The sequence below is a fragment of the Argopecten irradians genome, chromosome 3 (assembly GCF_041381155.1).
Source record: "Argopecten irradians isolate NY chromosome 3, Ai_NY, whole genome shotgun sequence".
Lineage (NCBI taxonomy): Eukaryota > Metazoa > Mollusca > Bivalvia > Pectinida > Pectinidae > Argopecten > Argopecten irradians.
In genome coordinates, this window is record NC_091136.1 from 63584025 (window position 1) to 63596348 (window position 12324).

At 31.9% G+C, this 12324-nt stretch overlaps 1 protein-coding gene across 1 annotated transcript in view; it reads left to right on the forward strand.

The window, feature by feature from the left end:
* Positions 1-2858: 2858 nt before the first annotated feature.
* Positions 2859-12324, forward strand: part of LOC138319339 (centrosomal protein CCDC61-like) — a 42557-nt gene continuing 33091 nt past the window's right edge. Inside the window, exons 1-4 of the mRNA XM_069262420.1 lie at positions 2859-3119; positions 5532-5712; positions 5861-5943; positions 7844-8007. Coding sequence (XP_069118521.1) covers positions 5562-5712; positions 5861-5943; positions 7844-8007 — 398 coding nt within the window. The 5' untranslated portion in view covers positions 2859-3119; positions 5532-5561. The remainder of the gene's footprint in view (positions 3120-5531; positions 5713-5860; positions 5944-7843; positions 8008-12324) is intronic.

The window sequence follows — 12324 nt, forward strand, 5'->3', positions numbered from 1 at the left end:
AAACTAACGTCTACTGAGGTAACATAACAATAGGGGCAGCGTCACGTTCACTCGAAAAGAAGTTCTATCAAACCTATGGATTACACGCAATAATCAATTGTACCCATGACGTCACACAAAGATCAGTCTAACACGCTAATATCAGGGTCCGCTCAAGGAGAATTAAGTCCCGGATTAGTATATTCTAGTGATAACAGGACGAAGTGTTAAAGTGAAGATTAATCGAATTCTTCGACAGCTTAATTCATGTCATCGAGGTCGATAATACCAGAATTATTACTGAAAGTCGCATGGACGTCATCTCCGATACTTTATCATCGTGTGTTGATATGGTAGTTTTGATTTTAATAGGAAAGTTAAAAATTTTGGTTTGTTATCTATCTACCTCTTTCTTCTCTCTTATCTGTTCCACTTTAAGAAAAATAATTATGATACAATATTTAAAATATAAAGCCATCTTATGATAGATATATTACATGTGTTGTAAATTGTAATGGAGAGGAAGTTTGTAAGTTAGAATTAACTTTGTGCCCGATCGTGTTGCTAATATGGCAATAATATATGTTTAAACTAAACTAGTTTTGATCTCTTTTGATCTCTTTTGAAGTTGACGATTTTGACCATTTTTTATATTTACATATTCAGCATTTCATGACTTTGGCTATGCGTGATTTCGTTTTATGTGACTAGTTCGAGTTTAACAGTCGCCATGTCAAAATAAAAAAAAAATCCCCATGGTTATATGATACAATTTTTGTTTAATAATACCGTTATTTCCCAGAAACTACTGAAGGGTTAATACTCAAATCTCATTTGTAGGTTTCTCTAGGTCCCTACAGTTGTGCATATTGAAATTTCGGACAGATACGTTCACGTAATTTAAGATTATGCTCTTTTTTAAAATTCGCAACATTTCATTGTTTATTTTCATTTTTCGTATCAAATATATAAAGTCACATACATGTAATTATATATAATAAGTAGGCCTTAGTACTTTTGTGTCAAAAACTGTAATAAACGTTTGTTTCATTTCGAGAAATGTTCGCATATAAATTCCAGTTATATTATCTGTTTTCGGACTATCGGGCCTTCGGACTATTGGGCCGTAGGGATTTAAGGCGGTCACCATAGAAATGTACAAGAATTAAGGATTATATGTAATGATATATGAAAAAAGTATATCAATTACCTCCTGTGGGTGCGGGGGCGCCCGACGGGGGGGGGGGGGGGGGGGGGTTACGATATATTGAGGACCCCCCCCCCCCCCCCCCCCCCCCCCCCATCACGTTTCATCTTCCTACGCCACTGGCTATCTACTCTTTATGTACATTGATGTGCTAACGTAGACTTTAACCGGGGCTAATAGCAAACCGGACTACGCTATTAACGCTCCGGGAAAGACCTTTTTTGATCGATGTTCAGCGGCCAAGAATCCAAATATACAAGTTGCCCACGGAACAGTAGAGTGTTTCAACAATGCGTAGAAGCAAATTGATGTTTTATTGTATTACACTTTGTCCTGCATTTTGTAAACAGTGGACCTACAGACGGGTAGGCCTAGTCCGCTAAACCTTATTAGGCTTTTTATCCTAATAACATATACAGGTTTAGCGGGCTAGGGTAGGTCCATTCTGGTTGAAAAGTGTGATTTTTCTTCCCAAATTGTCATATATTCAAACATATATATGTAAAGGAGAGACAGGGCTAAAACTGGATTCAATTCATAAAATTTTCAGATTTCAATGATTAGGTGACACTTTCTTGTTAAATGTTACTGTTATAACTATATTTTCTGAACTAGGTGTGTTTGTGTATGTTACCTAACAAACTCAAACCACAAATGCTTCGCCTGTCCTCTTATATAATCCCTTTCTTACTTTTACAACTACACTTTGGGTAAAATATCAACGACTACTTATATACGCGTGTGTGGATAATTACAAGGAGTTATATAAGGCCAAAAACATTATATGTCTGTTAAGGGTTACATGTACATTGGCAAAAAACCAGGGTCGGTAGGTCGGGACTTATTTTTTATTTTTTTTTTTAGTGTCTTTCACTATAAAATAATGGCTGTAACCGGAATCTGGGATCGATATCCCGACTTTATTTTTTATCGTAGAAAAATGGAAAAAAAAATAGGGTCGGTGGTGAAAACTTAGGGTCGATCGGATAACCCTAAACAGTCATATTTATATATATTGCCTAAGGAGAGAAACGCAAACGTATGTTGAGATCTTGTTTCAAGACGTGAAAATCCGAAATATTCGGAAGTGATATTTAATTGTGATAAAAATCAAGTACAATGTAAACGTTTCTCCCCATCCGATACGGATACGATTACTGAATCAGGATTCGGTTATTTTGTATCAATACTTAGTCAACTAATTCTAAAAAGTAAAACAACGAATTCCCATGACTTTTTCTACAATTTTAATGCAAATCATTGAAGGCAAATACTGAAATAGAATACAAATCCAAACAATATATACAATAAACTTTAAATTAATGGTTTTAATGCAAAATATACTTTATAAAATATAACTTATTAAGAAGGTTTACACAAAACCACTTTAAATGACCAATGACAAAGGATATTGATATGAAATTGCAGACTGCCACATTTGAAATAGCCAAAGGTTAGCCATTGATATTTCGTTCGAACGCAATAAATATTTCGTTCCCACGAAAAAATTATTTCGTTCGAACGCAATAATATTTCGTTCCCACGCAATAATTTTATTTATTTCATGTCCGCTCCCAGCCACCGTAGATTCGTGCTTAGTGCGAAAACTCATTTTATAAACAAACAAAAAATCGCTGTTCCGGAAAATCCGGAACGTCTAAAGAACCATTAACTATACACGCCTCAACCTAGTGACGTTTATTTCAACATGGCTGCCTTCATGCGGTTGTTTTGAACTCAGGAATGTCTCAAACTTGGTTTATACACACGAAACTCAAGGTTGGAAGTCAAGATGTTAATCAGAAAATCATAGGTACTGTTATCAACGGATCAAAAGATAAGACGATTCGAGCTGCGGATTAAAAGGAGCCTGTATCCATTTCTGTTGCACGACAAAATCTTGACAAGTCGAGACTGGTTTAGTCTGTTGTCTGTAAGTTATGTAGGGTTAATACAATTTATCTCACAATTCTGCATTGTTTTAATTTACCGTCTTTTACTTAAATAGATATAAAAAAATAACATAATGTTTATGCAGATAATGTTTAATTTGCAGAAAATATCCTCTCTGAGTCTGCATGAACTCTAACATTAGGCCTATCTGAATATCATCTGTCAGATAATTCACAATCACTAAACATTCCTTCAGGTACAGTTTGATAATCAGGCAGATTAAAACAAACCCACCAAACACTTTGATTTCGAAACAATTGATGACCTTATTTTATGTATAAGCATGTATAATTAGCATGAGAGATTTTTATAGATTGTAGGAGGTAACAATTATAACAGAGTGACTGAAGAAATCTCGCCCTGTTGTAACATCACATCTTAAATGTAAAGCCAATGCAATGAACTTGCAATTGTTGGAAGCAGGAGAAAACCACCAGGGTCAGGACTCAGGAGTGACTCCTACAAGATAATGTCATACAAAAAACTTTGTTTAGATAATGTCTAAAAATTATCTGATTTGATCAATGATAAACATGTTGTCATGTTAGTATCAATCTTTAGCAAATGAAAACATTGGTTAATGTTGACTTATGTGCATGTTGTTATAACAACTTAGTATGTCGTAATAACGACTTAGTATCGTGTATAGCGTAGCTATATCGTTATAAAGACTTAGCTATTAGTTTCTCGTAACAACGACTTAGTACATTTGTATGTCGTAATATTTACAGTATGCACTGACATGGACTCAATAACCATGCTTTCTAGTATTATCATTATCAGTGTATAATGCTAGCACAACACGCGCGGCGATTGTATTGTTATGTGAATAGTCGATGGCGTAGCAACGTGAGGTCATGACTCCACTTTTGGCGGGAACATATGAATGACTCGATTAGAATCAGCTGTTCAATTGAATTCATTGACGATGACGGGAGAGAGAAAAAATGGGTATTTTAATAAAAAAAATATGCAACTGCCGCGGTAAAAAATAATATTCATTTACTTGAAAAACTGTAAATATAAGGAATAGATGTTTATTTTGTTGAGGTTATGAGGGTATAATGATAATGGAGCATGTGTAAATTATGTAACCAATGAGGTTATGAGGGTATAATAATATGGAGCCCCTGTAAATTTTATTTAACCAATTTACACGTGCTCCACTATCATTATACCCTCATAACCTCAACAAAATAAACATCTATACCTTAAATAATGACTTAGCTATGTCGTTATTACGACATACTAAGTCATTTTTACGACATAGCTAAGTTGTTATTACGACATACAGTGGATAAGCCTTTATTTCGAGATACTTAATCATTATATTTTAACGACATAGGTAAGTCATTATTATCAGATACTATGTCATTATAAGACATACTAAATCGTTATAACGATATAATTTTTTTTTCAATGTGACCCTAACAGGCTTTAGTACTTATGAAGTCTGGACAAACAAGTGCCCTACGTACCCTAAAAGCACATCATTGTGGCAACTGAAATCTAATACAGTATTATTCGCAAATTTTGACATTCCATTGGGGTCCTTTTCGATTTCCCAGTGTTTTGAACTTCAGAAATGCATATTCATTTATTAATTTTTGGGGAAATATGATATTTTTACCTGATAATTCTGAAAGTTTCTTAGTAAGAGTTTGATATTCCATTTTCTATATATAAATTGATTTCTTTTATCACATTTCATAATCTGCCAGATATTCAGTAGCTTAATTTGGTTACATACTATTTTTAGGTCATATGACCCTAAGGGTCAGGATGACCTATAGTCGTCATGTTTCGTCCGTCGTCATGCGCCGTGCGCGCCGTCCGTTAACTTTTCACATTTTGAACTTCTTCTTAAGTTCTACCGTTGCGATTTGGCTGAAACTTGCATGAAATGATCCTGACATGGTCCAGACAAAGTGTTGTTATTTTTCTGTAGATCTGAAATCCAAGATGGCCGCCACAGCCGCCATCTTGAAAACACATTTTGAACTTCTTCTCAAGTTCTTCCGGTGTGATTTGGCTGAAACTTGCATGAAATGATCCTGACATGGTCCCGACATAATGTTATTACATCACTGGTTGATCACAAATCCATGATGGCTACCATGACAATATCTAATTAATTTCCTATATGATTATTGCCAAAGTAATCAGATGACCGTTAAGGCCCTTGGGCCTCTTGTTGTCATTAGTATGATATAACCTTGAGCACTTTTTATTGGCTGGAAATCCATGGTGACATCATCAATTGATGCCAATAAACAATGCTGTGACATCAAGGCTCGCAAAAATAAAACAAGATCTAAGACTTGTTTCATGAAATTCCATATATGATATCAACACTCGATCATATATTTATTTGTTCCCAAATACTTTACAGTCCAAAGCTTGAGCTGCAGATTAAAAGCCTATGATGGAAGAGGAGACAACAGTATCCACCTCCTATGTGTTCCGGGGAATTGAGTATATTGTAACAATGTCCACTCAATCCCAGAGTCTTACCCTGGAGGTAGAAGATAGACTCACAGCCGACCAATGGAGGGCTACCTTTGACTCAGCTTGTAAGTATTGTTCTTTAGATATAATTATACATTTTCTTTTCATTTCAGCCTTGAGTTATTACATTTCATGTAAAATTAAGCCTTTAATATACAATATAAATTGACTTTAAGTTTGTATTATATCCTGTCTTATCATTATTTGTTTTAGATATAGAGGATTTGACCCATAAGACAGGAAACTTCAAACAGTTTCATATCTTCATTAGCATGTTGGAGTCTGCTGTTACACAGGTGGGTATAGATTTCTATATGAAAGTTCTACCAAATCCTTAAAATAAGAATTCTTCCACATACAGAGTGAAATGATCAGGTCGATAATATTTAATCTAGAAAAAACTTATATAATCAATAAAGGATTGCAAATTCTTTCCTTTAAAATTTATCATTCAATGCCCCATAATCTACCCAATCTATTTAACAACTACCATTTAGCATTTCGAAATCATCAAAACCTATATAAAACATACAAGTATAATGAAAGAATAAATTTTCACCTGCACAATGAGCACTTTAGATACCAGAGTAGTGAGACTATTGATACAATGTATGTTACTGTTTCCTCTTTAATGAGGAGGGTAAAACAGTCATTAACAGTCAATCGGTAACCATGTGTAGGAGTCATATTTATGCTAATTAAACTTATTTACATATCAAACTTCAGCACAGATCAAACACCAAAAAAAAGTTATAGGTGGCATAACTGAGTGTTTGACATGATGATGCTATTTTTAGTTTTACATGATGATGCTATTTTTTTCTTTCTGTAATCTATTGAAAAAAAATCAGGTATCATATGTTTAGATCCATGGAACATACCTGCAGAAATCACTTTACTATAACTAATATTGAATAATACTGTAAAAATGTGAAAAATGTAATTATGGACCACAACTTGGCTTCATGGTCTGGCAGTATGTACTTATTTATACTCTACTGTAGATGTACAGTACTGCCGAAAATCGTTTTCAGGTCTTATTTGTTCATGTGAAGTTAGAACCTGGTGTGGATTGTAACTTACTAAGTCTCAAAATGTTTCATTATATTGCTCTTCTTGATATAACTTTAAAAATTTTATGTATGTGTGTATTAGATTCAACATCAATTACTAGTCCATCTAGTTGTTAGTTTGTAAGAAGGAGATAACCCATACAATTACTATACATATTACACCTAGAGTTGTGGTTCTCTTTGCTATTATTGTGATTGTATTCTCCTTATATGATGTCCATGATGTTTAATCTAATACCACACATACATGCATACAATTGTTAATCCTTATGTGTTTGATTTGTGCTGAAGTTTGATCTGTAAATGATTATAAATATGACTCCAACACATGGTTACTGAATTTCAAAATTAATTAATTGCATTAAATTTCAACTAGTAAGTAAAAGATTATAAATTATGATACATGTGTTCATTCCAGTATAGTTCACCATTTTGTATATGGCTCTGACTTATTTGTAGCTGAGATTGAAATTACTTGAACCTAGAACATTATATCCCGTACGGAAGTTGGTGGGGAATATTGGAATCACCCAGTCTCTCTATATATGTCTGTCTGTTGTCCACAAATTTTGCTTAATAAATGTTAACCATATAATTTATTACAGGCTTCTGATTTGTTAAAATTAGATGTTGTCCTTTGAAGGTGAACAATGCTAAATAATGGTTCTAATTGATAACAAATACATTGGTTACAGTTGTCAAGACACCAGATTGTCATTTGGTTACCTTGGTTACCAAATAAACATCAAAGTGAACATACAAAAATTGTGTGTAGATCATTGGTGAACTTATGTAGCCCTATTTATAACAAACATATGTCATGTGGTTGCCTTGGTCTGACATTAGGAGAGACAGTGGATATTAGTTTGCCATTTGATTATAGGTCTCGTTATATGTGTATTTGCAATATTAACATTGCTTTGAAGTTATTTGGAATTTTTGGGGATACTTTATTAGTGGTTTGGATATAAATCATTTTGTTGTCTTTATATCAAGTTTTCCACCAGAAAGTAAAATGTATGTAAAGAATATTTTTTGTTGGCTTATTTGCCACACTCCTTTAGAAGTAAATTGGAGAATTTGGAATTGTGCTGATATGGTTGTGTAATATTTTATTTGACAGAGCAGCGACAGTGTATCCTTAGACCTTCTTACCTACTCAGACCTGGAGTCTCTCCGACAGAGAAAGACAAATGTCCCAAAAACCTCCATTCCTGCCAACAGATCGGTGTCTGTCAACTCCAAACGCTATCTCATCCTCACGTACACAGTGGAGTTTGACAAGATGTGTCTGTCAATCCAAACGCTATCTCATCCTCACGTACACAGTGGAGTTTGACAGGTGAATAGATTGTGTTGTTTACTGAGACCATCGATCATTGTAAACAAGTAGACAATCATGTATTGAAGGCCAATCATTACATGTATAGGATTAATAAAAGATCATAAAACTCTACCAGAATATATATATTTTTTATCTTCAGTTATTACTGTAGTGTAATTACTGATACCTACATTTTAAGTCAGTATTCAAACATAGTGTACATTTATAGTCTAATTACTGGTATGTCATCTTAAGTCAGTATTCAAACATTTTGTACATTTATAGTGTAATTACTAGTATATATGTCATCTTAAGTCAGTATTCAAACATAGTGTACATTTATAGTGTAATTACTGTTATGTCATCTTAAGTCAGTATTCAAACATAGTGTACATTTATAGTGTAATTACTGGTATGTCATCTTAAGTCAGTATTCAAACATAGTGTACATTTATAGTGTAATTACTGTTATGTCATCTTAAGTCAGTATTCAAACATAGTGTACATTTATAGTGTAATTACTGTTATGTCATCTTAAGTCAGTATTCAAACATACTGTACATTTATAGTCTAATTACTGGTATGTCATCTTAAGTCAGTATTCAAACATAGTGTACATTTATAGTCTAATTACTGTTATGTCATCTTAAGTCAGTATTCAAACATAGTGTACATTTATAGTCTAATTACTGGTATGTCATCTTAAGTCAGTATTCAAACATAGTGTACATTTATAGTGTAATTACTGTTATGTCATCTTAAGTCAGTATTCAAACATAGTGTACATTTATAGTCTAATTACTGTATGTCATCTTAAGTCAGTATTCAAACATAGTGTACATTTATAGTGTCTAATTACTGTTATGTCATCTTAAGTCAGTATTCAAACATAGTGTACATTTATAGTGTAATTACTGGTTATGTCATCTTAAGTCAGTATTCAAACATAGTGTACATTTATAGTGTAATTACTGTTATGTCATCTTAAGTCAGTATTCAAACATACTGTACATTTATAGTCTAATTACTGGTATGTCATCTTAAGTCAGTATTCAAACATATGTACATTTATAGTCTAATTACTGTTATGTCATCTTAAGTCAGTATTCAAAACATGTTTGTACATACAATACTGTATGTATCTTAAGTCATTGTACATTTAAGTCATTATTCAAACATAAGTCATGTACATTTATATGTCATCTAAATTACTGTGTATACATCATCTTAAGTCATTAAGTCAGTATTCAAACATACTGTACATTTATAGTCTAATTTACTGGTATTGTCATCTTAAGTCAGTATTCAAACATACTGTACATTTATAGTCTAATTACTGGTATGTCATCTTAAGTCAGTATTCAAACATAGTGTACATTTATAGTCTAATTACTGGTATATATGTCATCTTAAGTCAGTATTCAAACATGGTGTACATTTATAGTCTAATTACTGTTATGTCATCTTAAGTCAGTATTCAAACATAGTGTACATTTATAGTGTAATTACTGTTATGTCATCTTAAGTCAGTATTCAAACATAGTGTACATTTATAGTCTAATTACTGGTATGTCATCTTAAGTCAGTATTCAAACATATTGTACATTTATAGTCTAATTACTGGTATGTCATCTTAAGTCAGTATTCAAACATAGTGTACATTTATAGTGTAATTACTGTTATGTCATCTTAAGTCAGTATTCAAACATAGTGTACATTTATAGTCTAATTACTGTTATGTCATCTTAAGTCAGTATTCAAACATAGTGTACATTTATAGTCTAATTACTGTTATGTCATCTTAAGTCAGTATTCAAACATAGTGTACATTTATAGTCTAATTACTGGTATGTCATCTTAAGTCAGTATTCAAACATAGTGTACATTTATAGTCTAATTACTGTTATGTCATCTTAAGTCAGTATTCAAACATAGTGTACATTTATAGTCTAATTACTGGTATGTCATCTTAAGTCAGTATTCAAACATAGTGTACATTTATAGTCTAATTACTGTTATGTCATCTTAAGTCAGTATTCAAACATAGTGTACATTTATAGTCTAATTACTGGTATGTCAATCTTAAGTCAGTATTCAAACATAGTTGTACATTTATTGTCTAATTACTGTTATGTCATCTTAAGTCAGTATTCAAACATAGTGTACATTTATAGTCTAATTACTGTTATGTCATCTTAAGTCAGTATTCAAACATAGTGTACATTTATAGTCTAATTACTGTTATGTCATCTTAAGTCAGTATTCAAACATATTGTACATTTATAGTCTAATTACTGTTATGTCATCTTAAGCAGAAACATTTTTGAAATGGGAATGTAAAACGAGATCGAAATTTTGTATAGTGCTAAATTAACTTTACGTTAATACTACACGGTGTCATCTCTGAAAAGTTTGTTCAAAAATGTTAATATTCAAACGCGGGTCGTCTTATGTTTCCGCGGCGTCCAAATACCGCCTGGTAGTTGACTCTAGCAATGTTACTTTAGTCATCTACCGGCAAATCATTAATCTCTAACTGTTGTAACTCATAAGTCAATTCAAACATAGTGTACATTTATAGTCTAATTACTGGTATTTGTCATCTTAAGTCAGTATTCAAACATGTTGTACATTTATAGTCTAATTACTGTTATGTCATCTTAAGTCAGTATTCAAACATATGTAATTCATAGTGTACATAGTGTTATACTAGTTAATTACTGGTATGTCATCTTAAGTCAGTATTCAAACATACTGTACATTTTATAGTCTAATTACTGGTTATGTCATCTTAAGTCAGTATTCAAACATAGTGTACATTTATAGTCTAATTACTGGTATGTCATCTTAAGTCAGTATTCAAACATACTGTACATTTATAGTCTAATTACTGTTATGTCATCTTAAGTCAGTATTCAAACATACTGTACATTTATAGTCTAATTACTGTTATGTCATCTTAAGTCAGTATTCAAACATAGTGTACATTTATAGTCTAATTACTGGTATGTCATCTTAAGTCAGTATTCAAACATAGTGTACATTTATAGTCTAATTACTGTTATGTCATCTTAAGTCAGTATTCAAACATACTGTACATTTATAGTCTAATTACTGGTATGTCATCTTAAGTCAGTATTCAAACATACTGTACATTTATAGTCTAATTACTGTTATGTCATCTTAAGTCAGTATTCAAACATACTGTACATTTATAGTCTAATTACTGGTATGTCATCTTAAGTCAGTATTCAAACATAGTGTACATTTATAGTCTAATTACTGTTATGTCATCTTAAGTCAGTATTCAAACATAGTGTACATTTATAGTCTAATTACTGGTATATATGTCATCTTAAGTCAGTATTCAAACATGGTGTACATTTATAGTCTAATTACTGGTATGTCATCTTAAGTCAGTATTCAAACATAGTGTACATTTATAGTCTAATTACTGTTATGTCATCTTAAGTCAGTATTCAAACATAGTGTACATTTATAGTCTAATTACTGTTATGTCATCTTAAGTCAGTATTCAAACATAGTGTACATTTATAGTCTAATTACTGGTATGTCATCTTAAGTCAGTATTCAAACATACTGTACATTTATAGTCTAATTACTGTTATGTCATCTTAAGTCAGTATTCAAACATACTGTACATTTATAGTCTAATTACTGGTATGTCATCTTAAGTCAGTATTCAAACATACTGTACATTTATAGTCTAATTACTGGTATGTCATCTTAAGTCAGTATTCAAACATAGTGTACATTTATAGTCTAATTACTGTTATGTCATCTTAAGTCAGTATTCAAACATAGTGTGTACATTTATAGTCTAATTACTGGTATGTCATCTTAAGTCAGTATTCAAACATACTGTACATTTATAGTCTAAACTGTTTATCTTAAGTCAGTATTTATGTCATCTTAAGTCAGTATTCAAACATACTGTACATTTATAGTCTAATTACTGTTATGTCATCTTAAGTCAGTATTCAAACATACTGTACATTTATAGTCTAATTACTGTTATGTCATCTTAAGTCAGTATTCAAACATACTGTACATTTATAGTCTAATTACTGTATGTCATCTTAAGTCAGTATTCAAACATACTGTACATTTATAGTCTAATTACTGTTATGTCATCTTAAGTCAGTATTCAAACATATGTACATTTATAGTCTAATTACTGTTATGTCATCTTAAGTCAGTATTCAAACATGTGTACATTTATAGTCTAATTACTGTATGTCATCTTAAGTCAGTATTCA